This window comes from Zootoca vivipara, chromosome 14 (genome assembly GCF_963506605.1).
Source record: "Zootoca vivipara chromosome 14, rZooViv1.1, whole genome shotgun sequence".
NCBI classification, from domain to species: Eukaryota; Metazoa; Chordata; class Lepidosauria; order Squamata; family Lacertidae; genus Zootoca; species Zootoca vivipara.
The window spans coordinates 44,946,403-44,969,445 of NC_083289.1; the positions used below are offsets into that span (position 1 = coordinate 44,946,403).

A 23,043-nucleotide genomic window follows, 5' to 3' on the forward strand; every position below is an offset into this window, starting at 1 on the left:
AAAACAAATTCGTAAAGGTAACAGTAGCAGCACAGAATGAAACAAACCATCTGCTGAGGCCATAGGCAAGACTTTATTTTAAAATAAAGTAGTTATACAAGACATTAACACACTTTACTGCATTTACGATTCAGGTTGTTGGAGATCCACTCACCGCCGGGTCTTACGACAAGGAAATTATGGTTCTTAAGAACAGTCATTGACTATGAACCAGCCATTTAAGAACTCCTCAAAAGGGAAAGGTAACTTTAAAATTGGGGGCGCGCGGAGTATTTCATCCAGAGCAGCCTCTGCACCCGCAATGAGTGCACTCAATTATTCTTCCCTGTAGAATGAAATCAGCATTTTAGTCACAGCAAGCCTCTGAGTACACAGTAGAACAAGAAGAAAGGAAATATTGCTGGTTAGGAAAACTTTTATGAGAATAGATACACTGTTTCCTGCTGACTTCCATACTACTGTTGCAGGGTGGAACATTTATTACAAGAACCAATTTTTTTAAAAGATAGGACTCTCTCAAAACTGTCTTATAACTTGCTTGTTTTTAAAAAGACCCTTTAAGATGTTGGAATGCTAGAAAAGCCAGGAAATGAGACTGCAAATCTTTCTGCAGTCTTTTTCTTTGATTTCCAGAAGTTTTCACATTTCATAGAGTAAGAGAGACACATTGATACGATGGGTGGTCAGCTTTGAAACAGCATTTTTGCAGTACAGTCTTTGACTCCTGCATCTGGAAGAAGGATTGATGGGGGACGGAGCGATAAGGGAAGTGAGTTTTTATTTTTTTTTCTTCATATTGTTGCCTCGTACCTTCCCGGACGCGATGTCCTGGCTTGTTTGGAGTGAAAGAGAAGCAAAAGACTGTGTGAGTTGAACTTTATAACTGTTGTTACTGAGCATATTTTTTAAAGATGTGGAGTTGCCGATGAGAAAAGCCCCCCCCTAGTCGGACGGAAGGAGTTCTGGACGCGTTCGGAGGATTTATGAGCTGTGACGCACTTTAAATTGGAGCAGCGACCTGAAGCTAAGTTCAGCTATAGGGCAAGGAGATCCATTAATTTACCAAGAGTTTATGGTTTGATGTTTGGGTCTCCTGCCTGGAAAAGCTGTAAATTCTATAATGATCGTAAATCTTCATGGCTATGAGAGAAAACGAAAGTGATTTGAGCTTTTTAAGATGGCGCTGCTTCGAGCTGCTTCAACGCAACAGGGAGCTCCATTAAGAAGATTTATGGGGAGGCTGGACTGATTAACTCACACAGGAGAAAGAACATCTGTGAAACTTTGTTTGATATTTATCTCAGCAGCTGGGAAACAATCGGATGAAAGTGGAAAACATCTATGTGACTGTAAGGGGAAGATCTGGATTATTATGAACTTGGAGGACGATTTGAACTTTAGAAAAAAGACGGCAGTGGACAGTTGCGAGGAATTCCCAATTTCTTGAAGCATGGGAACCCAAATAAAAAATTCTTTAGATGATTTGGCATAACATTCGGTTTGATTGATATATATATGTGTATAATTTGAAATATTGAATGTGATATAATTGGTTTTAATTGGAAAATTAATAAAAATATTTTAAAAAAAAAAGAAACAGCATTTTTGGTGGAACCACAAGATTATTTCTTGAATTGATTATTTCTTGAATTTATAGAAGACCTCCGGGTATAGGGCAGTTCACAGAAAAGATCAATGTAATTATTATTATTATTATTATTATTATTATTTCATTCAATAAGTCTGTATACCCATAGATCTCAGGGCGGTTCACAACGTAACAGGATGAGGCTGTTCATCCAGTCCTACTGAGTTCACTGGCAAACTGTCCCCAATGAGAAAGTGGGTCTAAGGTTCAGAGACAAATAAGGTCTCTAGCAAGAGGAGTAACAAACCCTTGCCTTTCATGTGGTTTGGATTTCCAGAGGTCACACTATTACTTATTTGCATGAACCAGATTTTTTTGGGGGGATGCACAAAAAGGCAAAAGAAATGGGACGCAGAAAGAACTGTTGTAATGACCCTGGGGGCTTATTTAAAACAACATTCTTACCACTTCCAGCTTGCTTTTGGGCACTCTGCAGATGCAGTTGGTTCCAAAGTTGGTATCTCTGGTCTGGATGCAGCGCAAACAGCAGAGGTTTTCGTAACCTTGCTTTTTCCACTTTGCAATTAAGTTTTTGTCTGCATATCCTTCTTTAATGCAATACTCATACAACTCTGTGCAGGAGAGAGAGAGGATGAGATAATTAGAAAGCGCAGTAGTGGCAAACAAAAAATACTAGACCTTTGGCAGAATTTGCTCACACCTACATTCTAAAAAGGGGCGCAGGTGGCGCTGTGGTCTAAACCACTGAGCCTAGGGCTTGCCAATCAGAAGGTCAGCGGTTCGAATCCCCGCGACAGGGTGAGCTCCCATTGCTTGGTCCCAGCTCCTGCCAACCTAGCAGTTCAAAAGCACGTCAAAGTGCAAGTAGATAAACAGGTACCGCTACAGCGGGAAGGTAAACGGCGTTTCCGTGTGCTGCTCTGGTTCGCCAGAAGCGGCTTTGTCATGCTGGCCACATGACCTGGAAGCTGTACGCTGGCTCCCTCGGCCAATAACGCGAGATGAGTGCTGCAACTCCAGAGTCGGTCATGACTGGACCTAATGGTCCCTTTACCTTTTTACATTCTAAAAAGGTTAGTATTTCTTTTTCCATTTGACAGACCGGCCCAAGCACATTTCCCAGCCATACTGAATAAAGCATATGCATTTGTCCTTAAAAGATCAAAGACTGCTGTGTTACCTCTACTGATGGCTTTTCTCTTATAGAAGAGATCAAAAATGTAACGTGTTTTCTGGTGATGAATTCTGAAGATAGGCCAGAGAGATTCTACTTTCCTCTTCCCTTCATGCGGTTCAGTTTCAGCTGCAGAAAAGTAGGAAGAAGGGCAGAAAACATGTTAATTTTGCCAGTTAATTCAAATGTTCATTACATCTCCATTATTTCATATTGCTAAATACAAGGAAAACATCGTATAATCTGATAAATAGGATGTGAGAATTCATTGGAGAATATATGCTATAGTTTTCTATTCTCATGTAGCATTTTGCTACAACCAACAAATGTTTTCAGTCATCACATTTAACCTGCAGTATATAAAGGTGATTTGTACTCGGATCACTACTCAACACAGTAATTTTCTAAGTTCTTAGGCAGAACTGTTCCCATTCCAGATACCGTTTTAACTGATGCAAGGTTAACAAAGATGAATCATCTCTTTGAACGTGAGTGGTGCCTTTTAAGTCCACAGTCCAATCTAGAACAAAATTCAAGGACTGTAAAGTCTCTTTCTGCCTTTTGGTTTTTATTTTCAGTCCTAGGTGTAAAAAAAAAAAAACACAACCTGTTCCTTTCAACTGGTCTTTCTTTCCTTTTAAAAGGGAACTCCCAAAGGTAGGTACAATTCCCAGGGTTTTACAAGCATTTCTGGTAAGCACCATTTCTTTGCCAAATTATATGTACAACACTGAGAAGACTAGGTGCTAACTAATAATTAACTGCTGGCCTGTGAGGCGTTGTAAATTCCACTTCTGAACTCTGTTCTTTCCCATCAAAAGCCTTATCCCTTTTTTCTTCTTTTTTCTCCTGTTCAATAAAATTATTGGCTCAAGGACACTGAAAAGGCTTCTTCTGATATCCACCATTAAGCCAATATCAGCTGTTAAGTATAGCATAATTTAAAAAACCCAAACAAACTACCTTTCCTCTTTTTAAAGCCATACAAAGAAAGAGAAATATGAAAAAAGGAAAACAGTAAATGTGTCTTGCCTAAACTGCACTGTTCTTAGTCAAAACACCATTAATAACTGCAGTGCCAAATAAATGCATCTTATCTGGGATCTCTATTTTAATTGGAGATGTCATGGACTGAACTTGGGATCTGTGTACAAACCATCATGGGCTTCCTATACTGAATATGCCAAAAAGGCCATATGCTCATATGCTGTTCTATTATACAATTCATGCTCACAGCCAAATTAGTACTCTGCTACTCACCTTCTCTCATCTTTTGATCTAGCTCATCTAAGGTTGGTTCAATCAATTCCCAGCCGTCTGGAGGAGGTTTTCTACTCCTCTTCACCTTGGGCATCTTGTCAGCAGAGAGGGGGGGAAATCTGGAAAAAATAAGGGAGTAATAAAATGTGTACCGCTATAAATTAGAGCACACCTTTTACATATTTTTGAACCAGGTGTCTGAATAGCCTAAGTTCTCCCCCATAGCATTAACAACCAAAAGACACCCTCCCATTTCCCTCTGGTTATCTGAACATATACTTTTTTATTAATTTGTTATTATTGTTTATTATTAAATTTATATACGTATCACCCTTCATCTGAAGATCACAGGGCACTTTATAAGAAAACAAAATGCATAACATAACAACAACAATGCCCCCAGAAACATTTCAAAGGCCATAGATTGGCCTTTTAGCACCAGGGCAGCTCAACCTGGAAGGAGGTACCGCTTAATGTATCGGTGCCCAAGTCTATCGTTTCATGCAGTCATAGGGAACCTGTGGCTCTCTGGATGCTGCTGCTGGACACCAAATCCCAGGGCCAGATTTATGTATAAGCTAAAAAAGTTATAGCTTGGGGTCCCACTCTCTAGGGCCCCCCCAAAAAAATATTAAAGGAAAAAAAAACTGGATGTACATTTCCAAAGTATAAGATAGAAAACAAATAAAATGGCTTTAGATACCTGTTACTGTAGGCCCATAAATTACCATATAGCATAGGTTCAACACAAAAAACAGCGGCAATTTGTTGTTGACAAAGGGCAGCTGGAGATAAAAAGGACCCCATTACCTTCAGTAGCTTAGGGCCTCATCAAACCTAAATCCGGCCCTGCCAACTCCCTTCATCCCTGCTGGCCACGGTGGCCGGGACTAGTTAGAGTTAGGAATTCAGAAACACCCAGAGAGCAAGAGGTTCCCCAAGCCTGCTTTAATGGCTGCAGAGCAGGTAGAAATCCAACAAATGAAACCTTTGCCCGGCAGGATGCCATCATCATAAATTCCTGCCTGCCACACACCACTGGAGGCCCTTACCTTACCCCAAAAAAGTGCGCCGGCCAGAAAGAGAACTCGTCAAATGAAGGGGCTGCGACCCCCACCCTCCCCTAGAGAGCCCCCAAAGAAAAAGCTCCTACGCTACTGGAGACTTGCTTCTTCCGAGCTCTTCCGCCTCCTCGAAGCTCTCCGTCGCCTCGCGATGACGTCTCCGCGACGAGAAAGGCCCTTTCTCGCGCTCGCGTCACGCTAAGGAGGTTCCCTCGGTGGCTGTCCTCGTCGACGCCTGTCTAGAAGTCACTCCACGGATGGCGGCCGGAGCCGCCAGGCGAGGCAGGCGGACTGCTCGAAGCCTCTCTCGACGGACGCGGAGTGCGCTTTGTAATGCCGAGCTTTCCATCAGGCGGCGCCGCGGACAGCCGCCGCTTCCCTACGCTGGCACCCCGCAAGCCAGGCCCCGAAGGCAGCGCGTGCCCGCCCGCCCGCGCACACGAAACGTGTGTCAGAGAGAGGCGCGCGGGGGGGGGCATAGACTTGAGCGTAGGGCCGGCTCCACTTCCGCTTCCGGGTCGCGGCAAAAGCTCGGGGCGAAGTGAGGAGGGGGAGGAAAGAGTCGCTTGTAGCCGGAGTCGCCGCCATCGTCCTCGCTATGCCCAAAGGAGGTAAGCCCGGCCGGAAGGGGAGGCCCAAGAGTCGGCCGCGGCCTTGTGGCCTGGCCCTGTGGGGTGGAGGAGGACGAGGGACCGGGGAGCCCCCTGCCATCTTGGGCTCCCCTCTGGGCTGGCTGGAGGGGGGAAACTTGGGCTCTCTTCTTCTCCCTCCCTGGGGACCCTCTGAGGGGTTTGGACATCTTGGAAGAGCCGACCTAAAGACCTGGAGGTGCTGGGAGGGGGGCACAGGGGGAGGGAGGGCGCCTCTTAGGGGTGGGGGGATCGTGAGGGTGATGGCGGGGGCAGTCTCTTCTCCCTCCCTCCAAGCTGCTCCTTTGCCTGCCTTTTCGTGCGCCTTGGAAACCCATCTTGTTCTGTTTTTGGGCAAGGCTCTGGTCTGGGTATTTTTTAAACTAAAAATAAAAATGCATGTTTTGTTATAGACGGTCTGCGCTGCTGTTTTCTAGTCGTGAACCTAACGACTCTTGGTGCTTTTTTGATGATCCACGTGAGCTGCCTCCCGAGGGGGGCTTGCGGTGAAAGGCAGCTTAGAAATGCCGGGAAGGAAACGATGGGGAGAGGAAAGTTGGGGTGGGGTGAATGCATTCAGTGGGCTCTGTCCTGATTATACTCTCCCCCCCCCAACTTTTCACCAAATCACGATTTTGGGGAACCTTCCATAACAGTAGCTAAAAGGTACCAGGCTGCCTTATATTCCCCGCTGCGGTTTGAGCATCAAGGCAGTTGCATCAGGTAAAGCGAGGGCATGCGTACAAAAAGAAAGAAAAAAAGCCACGTGGGAAGGAAGCTGAGGGCTGATTCAGGCACTTGGTTTGCACAGGTACAGAAGGGAAAGGGGGTGTGGAATAGCCCCTGAACTTTTCCCATTAAATCACATATTCTCCTAAATCTCCAATGTTAAGAATCAAGGCAGTTCTTTTCTATACGACCTCTGGAAGGCACCTGCCTGACCAGTGCTATTAGCAGTAGGGTGCCAGATTAAACGGTAATTTGAGCTTGAAGGGCAAGCACTGTGGCTTGGCAGTAGAGCACCTGCCTTGAAAACAGAAGGTCTCTGGTTCATTTCTCAGGTTAGGGCTGGGAATATCTGTGTAGACAACACTGAGCTAGATGGACCCAGTAGTCTGGCTCAGTATATGGCTGCTTTCTTTGTTCGTGTCGTATAGAAAGGACCAAACTTCACTGAGCCTTACCCCAGAGTGTTCCAGGTTCAATTCCTGCTATCTCCCAAGGTGGTGGCTGCTGCTGCTGCTGCTGCTGCTGTATTTATTAAATCTGTTAGTCACTTTATCTTGCCCAAGGTAACCCAAAGCAACCTGCAGCCAAGCAAACAAAACCCCACATACCCTGTTTCTCCAATAATAAGACGTAGCCATAAAATAAGCCGTGGCAGGATTTTTAAGTATTCAAGGAATATAAGCCATACCCTGAAAATAAGACATAGTGATAGGTACAGCAGCAATGCCGGCCACGGCAGGAGGAGGGGAAAAAATAAGACATCCCCTGAAAATAAGCCATAGTGTGGTTTTTTGAGGAAAAATAAATATAAGGCGGTGTCTTATTTTTGGAGAAACACGGTAGATACATTAAAACAGGGTGGGCGGGTGGGTGTTACATAAAAAAAACATCCCACACACTTCTAAAAGGCCACAGGTAGTTAAAGGCCAAAGGCTTAGTTATTTTTTAAAAGTTTTTGCCTGGGACCTAAAAATATATAAAGATGGTGCCAGATGAGCTTTCCTGGGGAGGTAAAGGTAAAGGGACCCGACTGTTAGGTCCAGTCACGGACGACTGAGGTTGCAGCGCTCATCTCGCTTTACTGGCCGAGGGAGCCGGCATACAGATTCCAGGTCATGTGCCCAGCATGACTAAGCCGCTGCTGGCGAACCAGAGCAGCACACGGAAACGCCGTTTACCTTCCCTACCTAATTATCTACTTGCACTTGACGTGCTTTCGAACTGCTAGGTGGGCAGAAGCTGGGACTGAGCAGTGGGAGCTCACCTCGTTGCAGGGATTCGAGCTGCCGACCTTCTGATCGGCAAGCCCTACAAATGGGAAGCCACCTCAGATAAAGCCCATTCTTGTGTTGCTGCCCTCCAGACCTCTCATGGATGGGCCTCAGATAGAAGAGCCCCCTGTCTGCAACCCTAGAGAGCTGCTGCCGATCAGTGTAGATAATACTGAGGTCAATGGTCTGAATTGGTATAAGGTAGCTTCCTGTGTTTGATCCAGTAGTGCTGCTCTTCCGAGTTTTTCTGATTGCTTACCTGCAACCTTGTGTAATATACTCCATAAACACTTTCCAAAAGTCTCTGTATGAAATTGCAGGCCAAAAGCTAACAGCAAGACTTTTTAAAAAGGAAACCCTCTGGCTGGATAGTCCTCACCTAGAGAGGAGGACTGGGGATCAAGATAGGAGCCCCTGAGAGGTTGAGGGGGTTGAGTCTAATCAGTATATAATTATAGTCCTTTTGAGAAGGGCTCAAAGCGTGCTGCACATAATAGATTTGTCCTTGCAACAGAGCTGGGGAGCCTCCATTATTTAGACTACAACTCCCACCATGCCTTTCAATTGACCAAGTTGGCTGGGTTGATGAGAGTTCTCCAGTGACATCTGGAGAACCACAGGTCCCCCAACCCACTTTTTGAGTAAGCCTGTGTTGTTTTCCCCATGAGAAGAATGGATTGAACAAGGGAAGCCAGTGGGCACTTGGCTAGATATGGGGCTTGTTTTGTACTGGAGGCTACCAGCTCATGCCTTTCATTCTTAACCACCACCACCAGTGGCAGCTGAGGAAGGAAACAGAAGCAGTCATGTTGCTTTGATGAGTGCTGGTGCTAATTTGTGTGTGTGTACGTCATTTCAGAATGAAGGTTATCATGGCTATTGTGCATTTAGCTAAATTGGTTGGTTAAAAACGACAACATCCCTAATTCTTCAGAAGTGAAGGGTGTATATATGAAGTTGACATTTCTGCCTGTCTGAAGCGGTGGCACAGAGCCAGGTGGAGGAGACTGCAATAGGCAGAGAAAAGAAACTGATCGCTTGGCTTTCGCCAGACCTTTTTTTAGTGAAGATGGAGGCATGACTGAGCTTGTTGCTGCCTCTCTCTCCCCGCCCCCCCCCCAGTGGAGAGGCTGCCTTGCCGCTGCACATTCAGCACAAGCCCTGAAGCTGCACCACACCCAGTTTGAACTATTTCCAAGGGATTCTGCCAGGATGTCTTCCCTGAATGCTTTTGTTGTTTAGTAGTTTAGTCATGTCCGACTCTTCGTGACCCCATGGACCAGAGCACGCCAGGCACTCCTGTCTTCCACTGCCTCCCGCAGTTTGGTCAAACTCATGTTTGTAGCTTCAAGAACACTGTCCAACCATCTCGTCCTCTGTCGTCCCCTTCTCCTTGTGCCCTCAATCTTTCCCAACATCAGGGTCTTTTCCAGGGAGTCTTCTCTTCTCATGAGGTGGCCAAAGTATTGGAGCCTCAGCTTCACGATCTGTCCTTCCAGTGAGCACTCAGGGCTGATTTCCTTCAGAATAGATAGGCTTGATCTTCTTGTAGTCCATGGGACTCTCAAGAGTCTCCTCCAGCACCATAATTCAAAAGCATCAATTCTTCGGCAATCAGCCTTCTTTATGGTCCAGCTCTCACTTCCATACAATGAATGCTAGTTTTTCCATAATCAGGGTTTCCTCGTGGTGGCTCTTGGATTCTCTGCCCTGCTGGATTTGCAAGAGGAGCATGATGAGGTTTGCCACTGGAGCATTATGACATCCTGAAAGAAATGGAAGCTGCAATACCTGGTGCTCTCTCAGTGCAGCAGATCTGGCCAAAAGTACAAGAGCAAAGCATAGTTCAAAAAACGTCAAGGCAGGAGATGGCTAGGTTACAAACACTGAGCATTTATGGCTGGGGTGCTGGATATCCGTATTTGAAGCAACAGAAGTGTTTCAGGAATTGCTCTATTGGGTCAGATCAAAGGTCCAAATTATACAGTCTTCCGTTTTTCATAGGGACTTTCCAGACTCCCCATGGAAGCTTGCCACTAGGGCACGAAAGCAGCACACCCCTCTTCTTGTTTGTCGCTGGTACTCTGTGTTAAATTGCTTCTGTACATGGAGGATCTATTCAGCTAAGAACTGTTGGTTGACCCAAGTCCTTTGCATTTGATTGCTTTCAAAGCCACATAGCAGCTTTTTAAAAAATGTATTTTTATTAAAGATTTATTAAAGCCACAGAGCATCTTGCAGTAGCAACTTCCATGTGCATTGGAGGATGCAGCTCCAAAATGTTGGTTTGTTTGGGGGTTTTTCGGGGTTTTTAAAAGCAACTTAAGTGTCAGGGTTGTATGACAGACAAACTGGCTTCTGTGAACCAGTTAGCAGTAAGAGGTTTTGTGAGGCCAGTTGGAATTAAATTAATGAAGCTTCACCCAACGCAGGTCAGGAATGGTTACAGATGCTGTAGGACTGCATCTCCCTCCATTCTTGGCTATGCTGGCTGGACAGCTCCACATCCACCTCCAAACAAAAAAGATAGTGGCAGAGAGGAGGTGTTTATTTCCCCTAACCTCACATTTTTAGATTAACCTCCTTGAATTGCTCCCGCCCCCTCAGCTCTCTCTGCAATTGTTTTAGTTTTGACTTTGTGTCTTTCTGCCCCGACACCTTCAAGTGAAGGGGGGGGGCATTGCCTGTAAATACGGTAAGGGAATGGTAGAGCAACACAACTGACACAGCAGCTTCGAGGTACGAGGGAATGAAAACAGTGACTGCTCATCCTTGTTCAGTATGTGGCACATAAGCAGCTTGAAATCTTTGTTTCCCCCATTTTTTTTGTTTTTGTTTTAAATCCAGTTCCCACTGTTTGTCCATTATAGGCAGATTTGCTCACATGAGCACAATCTTGAATTCTGCCTCACATTAGAATTCCCAGTTTCATATGGGTCTACTCAGATGTAAGCTCCACTGGGTTTAATGGTATTATTCTCAAATAAGTATTCAGAGGATTCCACCCCCCACCCACCTCTCTGACTAACAGAATAGTGTGGCTACTCTTCTGGAAAGCAAGTGAAAATAGTTCCTTTCTGACTTTGGTGTGCTACATACATGCACACAGTGGAAGCTGAGTGGAAAAGCTTGCTTTTAATCCATTTACTTTTATCAAATAATATACTGCTTCTTCCAGCTACATAGAGCAGGCACAGGGAACTTGTGTCCATCCAGATGCTGTCGGGATCCAGCCGCTGCCATCTGGAAGGGAACCCTACTCCCCTTCCAGAGCTACAATTCCCAGCATTTCCTGGGAAGAGGGACTGACAGTTAAACCACCCCGGAAACTGTATTTTGTCTGAAGGGAATAGAGGTCTTCTAACACCTCTCAGCAACCTTAACAAACTACAGTTCCCAGGATTCTTTGGGGGAAGCCATGACTGTTCCAAGTGGTATGACACAGCTTTAAATGTGGCATTGCCGATGTGGCCTGACTGTATGGAGCAGCTGTGGGATTTGTAGTTGGCCTGCAGCCCAGGGCATGAGTCAGGCAGTGAGGGGAAGACAGAGATGCTGTGACTCCCAATCCTAGAGGAAGGCTGTGGACAAGCCGAGTGGTGGGCCATCATGGCTTAGAATTCCATGCTGAGCAATGGGTTGAGCGGTGATATGTCCAGGATGAGATGGAAAGGACCGCTTTGACTCCCTGCTGGGAAGAATGACAAGGTTTGGAGGGGTGATAGAAGGTTTTAAAGAACCAGGACCGCTGGGACTTGCCAATTGAAAAGTTCTCCAGCCTTTCTTTGGTTTGAGCTTTCTCTTGCCACAAGCCAGCCTTCCTTGAAACCTTCCAGGTATTGCAGGACTCCTGCCAAGTTACCAGTCACTATGAATATATGTGTACATGCCTCAAACTCTTCATCAGCCCCAGCCGACATGGCCAATAGCCAGGGATGATGGGAGTTGCAGTCCAACATCTGGAGGGCATCAGATTGTGGAAGGCTGCCACCTGTGGTTGTATGTGGTTTTTATCCCCTTGATCCTAATTGAAGGAACCACTGGTTCCCTCATCCTTCATGCTCTGCAGGAAGTCATGTTTTTATATATGTTGGAAGCCACCCAGTCAGATGGGCAGGGTACGATGATGATGACGATGTTGACAATGATGATGATTGGCTGCTGGGACATTCTAGGGCAGGCATCCCCAAACTGCGGCCCTCCAGATGTTTTGGCCTACAACTCCCATGATCCCTGGCTAACAGGACCGGTGGTCAGGGATGGTGGGAATTGTAGTCCAAAACATCTGGAGGGCCGAAGTTTGGGGGTGCCTGTTCTAGGGCAACCTTTCCAGTCTAGTGCGTTCCAAACATTGCTGGGCTCCAGCTCCCATCATCCACATCCATTAGTCATGCCGGCTGGTGCCGATGAAGAGTTGAGTCCACCTGTTTTGTTTCACATGGCTGGCAACTGGGCAGAAGGGGCAGGACAGTGGACTGCCTAGACCTTTTGGTCTGGTCTTGCTTGGTTGACTGCACCAAGCCGAGAGCGAGGAGACGAGGACAACAGCGGCTGTCTGAAGTCATATTGTTATTTTATTGTTTGCTATTTGTTAAATTTGCATACTGCCCTATACCAGTAGATCTCAAATCCCTAAACTGGCTCTTTCCTTGCAGGTAGGAAAGGAGGCCACAAAGGCCGGGCACGGCAGTACACAAGCCCCGAGGAGATTGATGCTCAGCTGCAAGCAGAGAAACAGAAGGCCAAGGTAAGCGTGTGTCTGCTGCAGTTTTCACAGAGCCGGAGTAGCGATAGCAGGCGTGAGTTGAACTGTGAGATGGGAAGTCACCTAGTTCACCCTTTCCTTTGACTCAGGCAGACTAGAGTTCTTCTCTCAGCCTCCCATCTGCAAAAATGGGGATTTAAAAAAAAGGCTTCTACATTTTTCATAATGAGAGAAGATCATTTAACCTTAATGTTGGGCAAATGCTTGCAACATCTTTATTAGCATTGGCATCTTACTTTTGCTCTAAGGAAATGCTGAGGATAGGTACAGTACTTAGTTCATCCTCATAATAACCCCTTGCAGTACAGTACACTGAGATTGAATCCTGACAAGGCAGAAGTACTGTTTGTGAGGGACAGGAGGCGGGCAGGTGTGGAGGACTCCCTGGTCCTGAATGGGGTAACTGTGCCCCTGAAGGACCAGGGGCACAGCCTGGCAGTCATTTTGGACTCACAGCTGTCCATGGAGGCACAGGTCAATTCTGTGTCCAGGGCAGCTGTCTATCAGCTCCATCTGGTACGCAGGCTGAGATCCTACCTGCCTGCAGACTGTCTCGCCAGAGTGGTACATGCTCTAGTTATCTCTCGCTTGGACTACGGCAATGCGCTCTACGTGGGGATACCTTTGAAGGTGACCCGGAAACTACAACTAATCCAGAATGCGGCAGCTAGACTGGTGATTGGGAACGGCCGCCGAGGCCACATAACACCGGTCTTGAAAGATCCACATTGGCTCCAAGTATGTTTCCGAGCACAATTCAAAGTGTTGGTGCTGACCTTTAAAGCCCTAAATAGCCTCAGTCCAGTATACCTGAAGGAGCGTCTCCACCCCCATCGTTCTGCCTGGACATTGAGGTCCAGCACCGAGGGCCTTCTGACAGTTCCCTCGTTGCGAGAACCATGGAACCAGGCAGAGTGCCTTCTCGGTAGTGGCGCCCGCCCTGTGGAACGCCCTCCCATCAGATGTCAAAGAGAAAAACAGCTACCAGATTTTTAGAAGACATCTGAAGGCAGCCCTGTTTAGGGAGGCTTTTAATGTTTAACATATTACTTTATTTTATTTTTCTGTTGGAAGCCGCCCAGAGTGGCTGGGGGAACCCGGCCAGATGGGTGGGGTATAAATAATAATTTATTATTATTATTAAATAAATTATTATTATTATTATTATTTTATTACTACTACACTAGAATGAGTGACTGTCTCTAGGACACCCTGTGAGCTTTGTGGCTGAGTAGGAATTTGAACCGATGTTTACTCAAACCGACTTTCTCACTACTACAACACACTAGCTCTCAAACGCTTAATTATTGCTCACAGAATCCAATGAATTTCGGCCACCTCCGAGATCTATAGTCCACTATCCTTTGTAAGGAGTTCAGGGCAGCATAAATGGATCTCCCCATTTCATCCTCACAACAGCCCTGACAGGTGGGTTAGGTTTAGAGGAGGCTGTTGGTCCAGATCATCCAGTGAGCTTCATGGATGAGGAGCGGTTTGAGGAGCTACTCACACAGAAACTTCTACTCTGTGGTAGCCCCGCACGGATAATGCTTTTCACTTCCACAGGAGGAGGAGGAACAAGAGGAAGGCGGCGATGGGGCAACAGGCGAACCCAAAAAGAAGGAGAAATCACTAGATTCAGACGAGAGTGAAGAAGAGGATGAGGACGATGAAGACTACCAGGTACTAATGAGATGTTCCATGGAAGGATACTCAGTTTGCGTTAATCTCTGAAATTCAGGTGATTTCTCATTCAGTTGATTGCTGCTAAGTTCTTCAGCCTGGAGGGCTGATTTTCTTCCAGCTGAGCTCTTACAGGGGCTGAATGCGGCCCTCTAGATATTTCTGTGTGACTCTTAGGGCTCCCCCAAAGCCATGCCCCCTCCCCTTTGCCAACCTGCTCTACAATAGTGTACTTCTGACTAGCTGGGACGTGCCCTCATACTGTGACAGGAGAAAGAGAGAGGTGTATAGAAAACTCGTGAGTTGTGTTTTGCTGAAATATGATCTACTGTATGAAGCTGAGAAACCGCATCCATTTCCCCACCCACATTTTTTCTGGCCCTCGCCAACCGCTGGCATGCGGCCCCTGGAAGATTCCCATAAGAGAGAAATTGGGCTGAAAAAGTTCCCCCACCCCTGTCTCTCTTGGGATGCATTGATAACATAGCAGGAAGCAGGGGGAGCGGAGAGGGAATGGATGGGTCCCATTCCCTGAGCAGTTTTTCCAGAGGGAACCCAGCAACCAACTGGAGAAGAGCCCGCACCCCCACCCCAGGTCAGATAACCATCTTCTGCTGCAGTGGGCTTGGGAAAACCTTGAGAAGGTTGTTGTAGGCAGGGAAAATGGGTTTTAAATGCTGCAAACAGTCTGCGCTAGCAAGGCAAACATACTTGGTACACTCTGAGCATTAAAACATTGCTGATGAAGAATTGGTGAAACAGGGCCTTGTCCTGGGATTTTTTTCGCTAGAATTAGTTTTTATTTGCCTCACTATCATACTGGAATTGATTCTTATTTGAATTCGTCCTATCATTACATAAATAAAACCTTTTGAAGACTTACTTGAAATTCATCTTCCTCCTGGCCCGAGTTCTTGCAATTTACTGTTTATTCAAGGGAAATGGGTTGGCTTTTGCAGCCCGACTCCCCAAGGGCCTCTGAATCCCCTAAGTCAGAGGTTTTCAACCTTTTTGAGTCCACAGCTCCCTTGACCAACTACATTCTTTCTGCAGCTCCCCTGTGGGGCTCAGGAACCCAGTTATGTCACCCCTTGCCTGCAGAGCTGACAGCCTCTCACCCTGCTGCTGTTGCTCCTGGTCTCAGCTGCCCTCCTGCCCCAAAGAGAGGTACCTCCTCACACTGCCCCACAGAGGCCTGGGACTTGTCTGTCCATTCCCAACAGCAAGGGCTGGCAGACTAGCTGGCTGGCCTGCTTCCTCTGAGGTCGTGTCAACCAGTATCCCCTGACCAGCCCCAGAGGCACCATTCTCCTACAGAGCTTATAGCTAGGGCTGCAGCAGCAAAGAGCTGCACAAGCCTTCAGGAGGCAGAGACATGAGAGGGCTTCGCAGGAGGGAGGGAAGGAATGACAGACAGGGGACAGTGTTGCCCATGGCACCCCTGACCATCATTCCAGGCACCCCAGGGTACCTTGGCACACTGGTTGAAAACTACTGCCCTAAGCCTATGATCAGTCAGAGAAGAATGGATGGAGGCAGGAACTAGTAAAAGGAAATCAAGGGAGATCTTCATTTTCCTGTTGCAACAGCCCCCCCCCCCAACTTTGCAAGGAAGTAAGGACCCCGAATAAAAGTGTGTAACAGCTTTTAGAGAGTTTAGAAATTGTCCAACCCCTTAGGCAAAGCATCACACACCACCATAAGCTTTTACATGTTGTTTGTTCCGCCCACCTGAAGTTGCCACTGCTCACATTTCCCTCTCGTCTTCTTCCATTCCAGCCAAAGCACAAAGGCGTGGAAGGCATGATAGACATAGAGAATCCCAACCGCGTTGCACAGACAGCCAAAAAAGTAACTCAGATAGATATGGAGAGCCCCAGGGAATTGTCGCGGAGAGAACGGTAAGGTGTTTTCCTCCCCTCTGGCGTGTGGGATTCTCAGAGAAGTGTTGCTCGGGGTGTGTAGGAGTCTGGGAGCCTGTGGTTCCCTGCTCCCTATTTTGGGAACCCAAAGACTGTCAAGGAGCAATAACGGGCCTGCCCCAGAGCAAAGGGAGGATAAATTGCGTTTTAACCCCCTTCTCCATGCCAACCCAACTGTGCTGAGAGAAGCAGCCCTCACCTCTTGGCTGACTACGGACATGGTGCATTCACCGCCTTAGCTGATCTGTCCGTATTCTCGCCTTTCTGCATATGCGCCTTTAGCAGAGGCTGCCAGAGAGGAACTGAGTTGGGAATACAGTGGCCTGCAAAAGACAAGCCAATGGAGAGACTGGGGAGCAACAGGAAGGCTCTAGTTGCTGTCCCAGTTATTTGACTTGCTCTTCAGGGGGCAAAGCCCAGGGGTGCTGGCTTCCCAGGGCAAGCGCCTCCCCTTGCAGAAACAAGTCAGCAGAGCCGCTGTATGGCTGCTCTGATAGTTACTCTTCAAGGTCTCAGGCAGTGAGATGGTCTACTATGTGGACACATCTGGAACTCAAGAAACCATCATGGGCAGTAATTACCCACCTACCCAAGTGCAATGCAACCCCAGATGTAAATTCTACAGCAGGCATCCCCAAACTTCGGCCCTCCAGATGTTTTGGACCACAATTCCCATCATCCCTGACCACTGGTCCTGTTAGCTAGGGATTATGGGAGTTGTAGGCCAAAACATCTGGAGGGCCGCAGTTTGGGGATGCCTGTTCTACAGCATACTTGGCCCTCCTCCCCCAGCAATTAGGGTTCCTGGGAACTGCAGCTGGAGAGAAACGGCCAGCCCACCTGCCCCAGCCTCACTTTTGGCTTGCAAAGAGTTTTTTTCAGGTGTAATTGTGTGGCATGGGAAGGCATTTGGCGGTGGGGGGGGATTACTGGTGTCCCCTATTAAACCCCCCCCCCCAATGTGCACCACAATTAGGCTTGAAAGATTCTTTACGTTGAAGCTTCTTTCAAACCTCATTGCCGTGCAAGCAGGGTGGTAGCTGGCAGCCGGGGAAGGCAGGATTAACCTTTCTCCAGCTGTGGATAGTTCCACCCCGCCATGCCCTCCCCTCCAACTCATTTTGGTTTGGAAGAACAGCAAGGCCAATTGCAGAGGGGCTGGGGGTGCCAAAGGTGTCTGTGGCAACCTGCACACAAGAGACCAAAGCTGCAATTTCTGCATGCAGAGGAGGAGCTATACCCTCTTATCTAGTGTTGAAATCCACAGAGTAGTCACTGCTCTGTACAGTATGCTGTTCAGGTGGGGAATCGGGGAAGGTAAAGGTAAAGGGACCCCTGACCATTAGGTCCAGTCGTGGCTGACTCTGGGGTTGCGACACTCATCTTGCGTTATTGGCCGAGGGAGCCGGCGTACAGCTTCCAGGTCATGTGGCCAGCATGCCAAAGCCGCTTCTGGCGCACCAGAGCAGTGCACGGAAACGCCGTTTACCTTCCCGCTGTAGTGGTGCCTATTTATCTACTTGCACTTTGACGTGCTTTCGAACTGCTAGGTTGGCAGGAGCTGGGACCGAGCAATGGGAGCTCACCCTGTCACAGGGATTCGAACCGCTGACCTTCTGATCGGGAAGCCCTAGGCTCAGTGGTTTAGACCACAGCACCACCCGCGTCCCGTAGAGGGACATAAAAGGTAGAGGGACATAAAAGAGGTAAGAGTCCTGCTGGATGAGCTTCAAGGTCCACCTAGTGCAGCATCCTGTATCTCCCAGGGGCCAAGCCAGATGCCTCCAGGAAGACCATCAGCAGGGCATAAAGGCAGGAGCCTCTCCCTTGCGGTGGCTCCCTAGCCTGTGATAATGGCAGCAGCATAATGCAAACAGATGGGCCGTTGTCACATCCTCAAGTTTAACTGTGGTTCTGTTTAGGGATATTCCGGGTGCAGGCAAAAGCCTCCTCGGGCAAGTTTCCAGGTTTCCTTTTGGCCCTCTGTCGCCTCCTTTAAGCTGTGCTTGTGTCTGTGTGGGAAGGAGTGTCTTCTGAACTCTGATTAAAACCTCCTTCGCTGGATTGTTCCTCTCCCCCCCCCCCCCGCCCTCAAAACAGAGAAGAGATCGAGAAACAGAAGGCGAAAGAGAGGTACATGAAGATGCACCTCGCCGGGAAGACAGAGCAAGCCAAGGCAGACCTCGCCCGACTAGCCATCATCCGGAAACAGAGGGAAGAGGCAGCCAAGAAGAAAGAGGAAGAAAGGAAAGGTAAGGAAGCCTTTGAGCCGAAGGCCCAAACCTCAGGGGTTCAAATTGGCCTCCTCAAGACCCCATCTTATTTATTTTTTATTGAATATGTTGCTTCCATATTTTGTTACTTCCACCCCCATCATTGAGATGTGAGCAACTTTCTCCACAGTATCTCCCTTATACACAGTACTACGGACAAGTGCAAAGCCACTATGGTTGTAAAGGGGGCGGGTTGTGGGTCACTGGGAGGGTGGGGGCGGGAACGCAGCTGCCATTCCACATGTATTTTCCAAAAACACACATACAGAGACCAAAAAAGAAGAGAGAGAAATTACACATTGGGGGGGGGGAGATGGGGCTAATTCTGGAATGAGGGTTCTCTGGAGACCCCTGTCTTTAGGTGCCCCCTTCCCTTTGCCCTCTCTCCCACCCCATACCCAAGCCTTGGCCAGGAGTGGGATCCTGCTTGAGAGAAGACCCAAAGGGAAGAAACTGATGGCTCCCATAGCGTGAAGGAAGCAGCCAAGAAGTGGGGCTTCAAGGAATGACACCTTAAAGCAGGCATCCCCAAACTGCGGCCCTCCAGATGTTTTGGTCTACAACTCCCATGATCCCTAGCTAACAGGACCAGTGGCTGGGGAAGATGGGAATTGTAGTCCAAAACATCTAGAGGACCGAAGTTTGGGGATGCCTGCCTTAAAGAGTCTAGCCTTGGGGGGAGGCGGGAGAGAAGAAGGTTTTTTGGTGGGGAATAGGAGGGAGGAGGGGTTGTAGCCGCTTTGGCAAATTTCAACAGCACCCCATTCTAGGCCAAAGGAGCAGGTTTTTTTATGCAGAACTGTAGAAAGGGGACCCAAAGGGGTCACATGGTCCAAGCCCCTGCGATGCAATGCTTGGTTAGCTTTTATAAACCTGCGTCTCCCCCTCTGTTTTTTTCACCCGCCAGCTAAAGACGATGCATCCTCAGCAGGCAAAAGACTGCAGTCCCTGTCCCTTAACAAGTAAGCGCCAGCCACAGGAGAGGAGGGGAACTTCCCAGGAACTGTGCCTGGCTGGCGCCTGCTGGGCACTCTTTGAGGCTTCACACACACAGAAGGCGACGCCGCAGCGTGAAGAGCACGGCCGTAACCGGCGTCCTCTTCCCTCCTAAGAGACACTTGGCCAGCAGCGTGTTCGTCTTCATCTGGGCACAGAATTCCATGGTGGGGAGGGAGGGGTGGGTGGGGAGGGGGGGAACAAGTGGGGTGGGCAAGCTATTATAATCCTTTGACGCGGGAGTCGCGAGGGCAGCGATTCTCCCGCACAGCCGCTTCAGGAGGGGGTGCTATAAACCGAACGATTTTGCTGTATTTCAAATTCGAGATTACCTATCCGGGGGGGGGCAGGAAAAAGCTGGAGCCATAATGGAGGGGGCGGGGGAAGATAGGGATTCAGCGAGGCTGCGAGAGGGGAGTGGGGGTCAGTAGTCTTGGCATGCAGGCGCAAATCCAAAATGCTGGCGCGGGTGCGTGTGTTTGCGATAGGCACTCGTCTGAAAAACGGCCTGCGGGGTTGGAATGTGGAGCAGCAAAGAAATAAAAACACATTTGGATCTGGACCGTGTGGCTGTTCTGGTCTTTTTATTTCCACTTTCTACCTTTCTCTCCCCCCCCTTTTTTTTTTAAAAAAAAGAAGCCACCCTTAATATCTTCCCTTCTCCTCTGAAATGTGATAGTGACTTTTTAAGTGCAAAAAAACAAAACACATCCCTGCAAAACCAGAGAACTCTTTTCTTGATTGTGCAACATGTTGGAACAGATGCAAATTGGAAGCAAAACTTGTATATTTGGCTGAATAAAGTTTAAATTATCGTAAAATGCCTTCCGTGCCTTGTCTTCTGTAGAAGCAGCTGTGGCTGGCCCGCCCCCTACTGGCGCTGAGGAATGAGTTCCACAGCCTTCAGTGAGGCAGGACATGGGCCTGCAGAAACTACTGTGGCTCATGCAAGCTGCGACTGGTGGGAAGAAAGGAGCCAACTCGTCCCCCACTCTTTGCCTAGCCTATTCGAATTGGGCATGCACTGCTTCAGACCGTGGTAGTGGTCTAGTTCTGAGAAACCCTCTTCATAACGACATATCTGCAGACAGAAAACTACCCCAGGAAAGAGATGGGGTCGTTCTACTTTGGAGTAAACCCAGTGAAATTATTGGACCCGTTGAGTCCAATTTCAATGGGTCCACTCTTGAGTAGGACTAGTATTGGATATCGAGTCAGCGGCACCATACTAGCACTCTTAAAAAGCACTCAAGACCAGCAACAGGTAGTTCTTTAACTATATTCATAGCAGGAAGCCATCTAGAGAGGCCGCTGCACCTTTGGACGACAAGGGAGTCAAAGGCGTGACAAGGGAAGAGGAGGAGATTACAGCGGAGCTGAATGAATTATTTGCATCTGTCTTCACAACAGAACAGATGAGGCAGATCCCATTGCTTGGGGAACAAGGGCAGATAGTGGCAATGAGAGATAATATTCTAGGCCTGGGGGGTGGGGGGGAGATAAGTGATCAGTCACCAGGTTCGGATGGCAGCCACCTAAGAGTTCTCAAAAATTTCAAATGCGGAATTGCTGAGCTAAGAAAAATACGCAATTTTTCTTTCAGCTCAACCTCCATACATGAGGACTGGAAAGCAGTAAATGTAACACAATTTTAAAAAGAGGATGGAAATTACAGGCTGGTTGGTTTAATGTCTGTCCCCAGAAAACTGGCGGAAAAAATTGCTAAAGATAAAAACAACCATTTGCTAGGATTTGCTTTTGAGCGGACATGGTTAGGGTTCTGATGGTCTCTCCTGGTGGTAGGAAAGGCGGAGATGGAAGTTTTGCCATGCTAACTGTGACCACCATCTCTTTATTGAACACGGTTAACAGTTATCAACTGGTTTTCCACTGGTGCACGCGACACAGAAAATCTGCCCAACTTGTAGCTGGTGGGATTGTCATTTTAGGTATGTGGGATTGCAGGAATGAAGCAGGTTGCATCGGGTAAGGAAGCAAAAGCTGGTAGTCAGGGGTCTTCTGCCCAGCCCACCCCAGACGCCAGCGAGACGGAAGCGCTGCTGAGATGAATAATTCTTCAGCCGTCCTTTTTTACTTGATCCGCAGGCCCTTCATAGCAGACTCCAAGCTCTGAAATGAAAGCGCAAGTTTGTCAGAAGAAAAATGGTATTCTGGCTGAGGAAAACCTAAAAAGTCACTGAAGGATTGTCAAAAAAACACCCAGAAACGGGCCAAACAGAGGCACTAAAAAACCTGCTCCAGGGTTATTTTCCTTGTGAATGGCTAATATTCATAAGGTATTACTCAGGTCCGCAATACCTCAAGGACTGCCTATCTCCATATGAACCGAGCCTCTGAGGCTTTTTTGTCTGCCCCTGACGAAGTGTGCATGCACATGAAAGCTCATACCAAAATAAAAACTTAGTTGGTCTTTAAGGTGCTACTGAAGGATTTTTTTTATATATTTTCCCTCCATGAGAGATTTGGCAACAAGAGAATGGGCCTTTTCTGCAGTGGCCCCCTGTCTGTGGAATGGTCTTCCCAGGGAAGCTTGCCTGGCGCCTTCATTATAAACCTTTTGGCGTCGGGTGAAAACAACCCTCTTCAACCACGCCTTTGGTTTGCTGATATCCGATTCCCCTTTTAATGTGTTGTGGGAGGGGGGAATTACTGGTTTGGTTTCATTCTTTGCATTTTTTTTATCTTGTATGTTTATGTTGTGAACCGCCCTGAGAGCTATGGATAAAGGGCAATATAACAACAAGAACAATATCCAGAATTCAACTGCTGGTTTTGGCCCAAATATTAATTACTCTTAGTTTTAAACTTGGAACGTTGGGAGCTGTCTTATCCCAAGGTGGACCATGTTTTTAATTTTTGCGCTGAAGGATAGCAGCTGTCCAGAGTTTTGGTCAGGGGTCCTGGGGACTGGACGCCCAATGCAGTGGGCAAAGGGTCATCAGACACGAGAGGAATAGTTCCTAGAGCAGGAAGACTGCATTAAAAGTGGTACGATACTGCTTTATAGTGCAGATACGGCCTCAGAGTAGTAGACCCACTGAAATTAATGGCGCAGTAACAGTCATGTCTTGGGCTCCTTGATCACTGCAGATGGTGACAGCACTCACGAAATTAAAAAACGCCTGCTTCTTGGGAGAAAAGCAATGACAAACCTAGACAGCATCTTAAAAAGCAGAGACATCACCTTGCCGACAAAGGTCCGTATAGTTAAAGCTATGGTTTTCCCAGTAGTGATGTATGGAAGTGAGAGCTGGACCATAAAGAAGGCTGATCGCCGAATAATTGATGCTTTTGAATTATGGTGCTGGAGGAGACTTTTGTCCCATGGACTGCAAGAAGATCAAACCTATCCATTCTGAAGGAAACCAGCCCTGAGTGCTCACTGGAAGGACAGATCCTGAAGCTGAGGCTCCAATACTTTGGCCACCTCATGAGAAGAGAAGACTCCCTGGAAAAGACCCTGATGTTGGGAAAGATTGAGGGCACAAGGAGAAGGGGACGACAGAGGACGAGATGGTTGGACAGTGTTCTCGAAGCTACGAACATGAGTTTGACCAAACTGCGGGAGGCAGTGGAAGACAGGAGTGCCTGGCGTGCTCTGGTCCATGGGGTCACGAAGAGTCAGACACGACTAAACGACTAAACAA

General features: G+C 47.6%; 3 protein-coding genes across 10 annotated transcripts in view; 1 reads left to right on the forward strand and 2 right to left on the reverse strand.

Moving 5' to 3' along the window:
- Positions 1 to 54: 54 nt before the first annotated feature.
- Positions 55 to 5,352, reverse strand: BUD31 (BUD31 homolog). Of its 5 annotated transcripts, none has more exons than XM_035132357.2 (5): positions 5,197 to 5,352; positions 4,044 to 4,162; positions 2,790 to 2,912; positions 2,054 to 2,220; positions 55 to 325 (listed from the first exon to the last, which is right to left on the reverse strand). In XM_035132357.2, exons 2-5 carry the CDS (start codon positions 4,135 to 4,137, stop codon positions 275 to 277), a joined length of 435 nt encoding a protein of 144 aa, XP_034988248.1. In that variant the 5' UTR covers positions 4,138 to 4,162; positions 5,197 to 5,352; the 3' UTR covers positions 55 to 274. The 5 variants fall into 5 exon arrangements, with proteins under 5 accessions (XP_034988248.1, XP_034988251.1, XP_060138551.1 ...); XM_035132360.2 differs by having other exon boundaries at positions 5,213 to 5,289; XM_060282568.1 differs by having other exon boundaries at positions 5,202 to 5,272.
- A 212-nt stretch (positions 5,353 to 5,564) lies between these two features.
- Positions 5,565 to 19,937, forward strand: PDAP1 (PDGFA associated protein 1). The gene is made up of 6 exons (XM_035132356.2): positions 5,565 to 5,718; positions 12,392 to 12,483; positions 14,068 to 14,184; positions 15,964 to 16,085; positions 18,207 to 18,358; positions 19,287 to 19,937. Exons 1-6 carry the CDS (start codon positions 5,706 to 5,708, stop codon positions 19,343 to 19,345), a joined length of 555 nt encoding a protein of 184 aa, XP_034988247.1. The 5' UTR covers positions 5,565 to 5,705; the 3' UTR covers positions 19,346 to 19,937.
- The window catches only part of ARPC1B (actin related protein 2/3 complex subunit 1B), a 31,904-nt gene continuing 28,798 nt past the window's right edge, over positions 19,938 to 23,043 (reverse strand). For all 4 annotated transcript variants that reach the window (XM_060282565.1, XM_060282564.1, XM_060282567.1 and 1 more), the window contains exon 10: positions 19,938 to 21,505. In XM_060282565.1, coding sequence (XP_060138548.1) covers positions 21,467 to 21,505 — 39 coding nt within the window. In that variant the 3' untranslated portion in view covers positions 19,938 to 21,466. The remainder of the gene's footprint in view (positions 21,506 to 23,043) is intronic.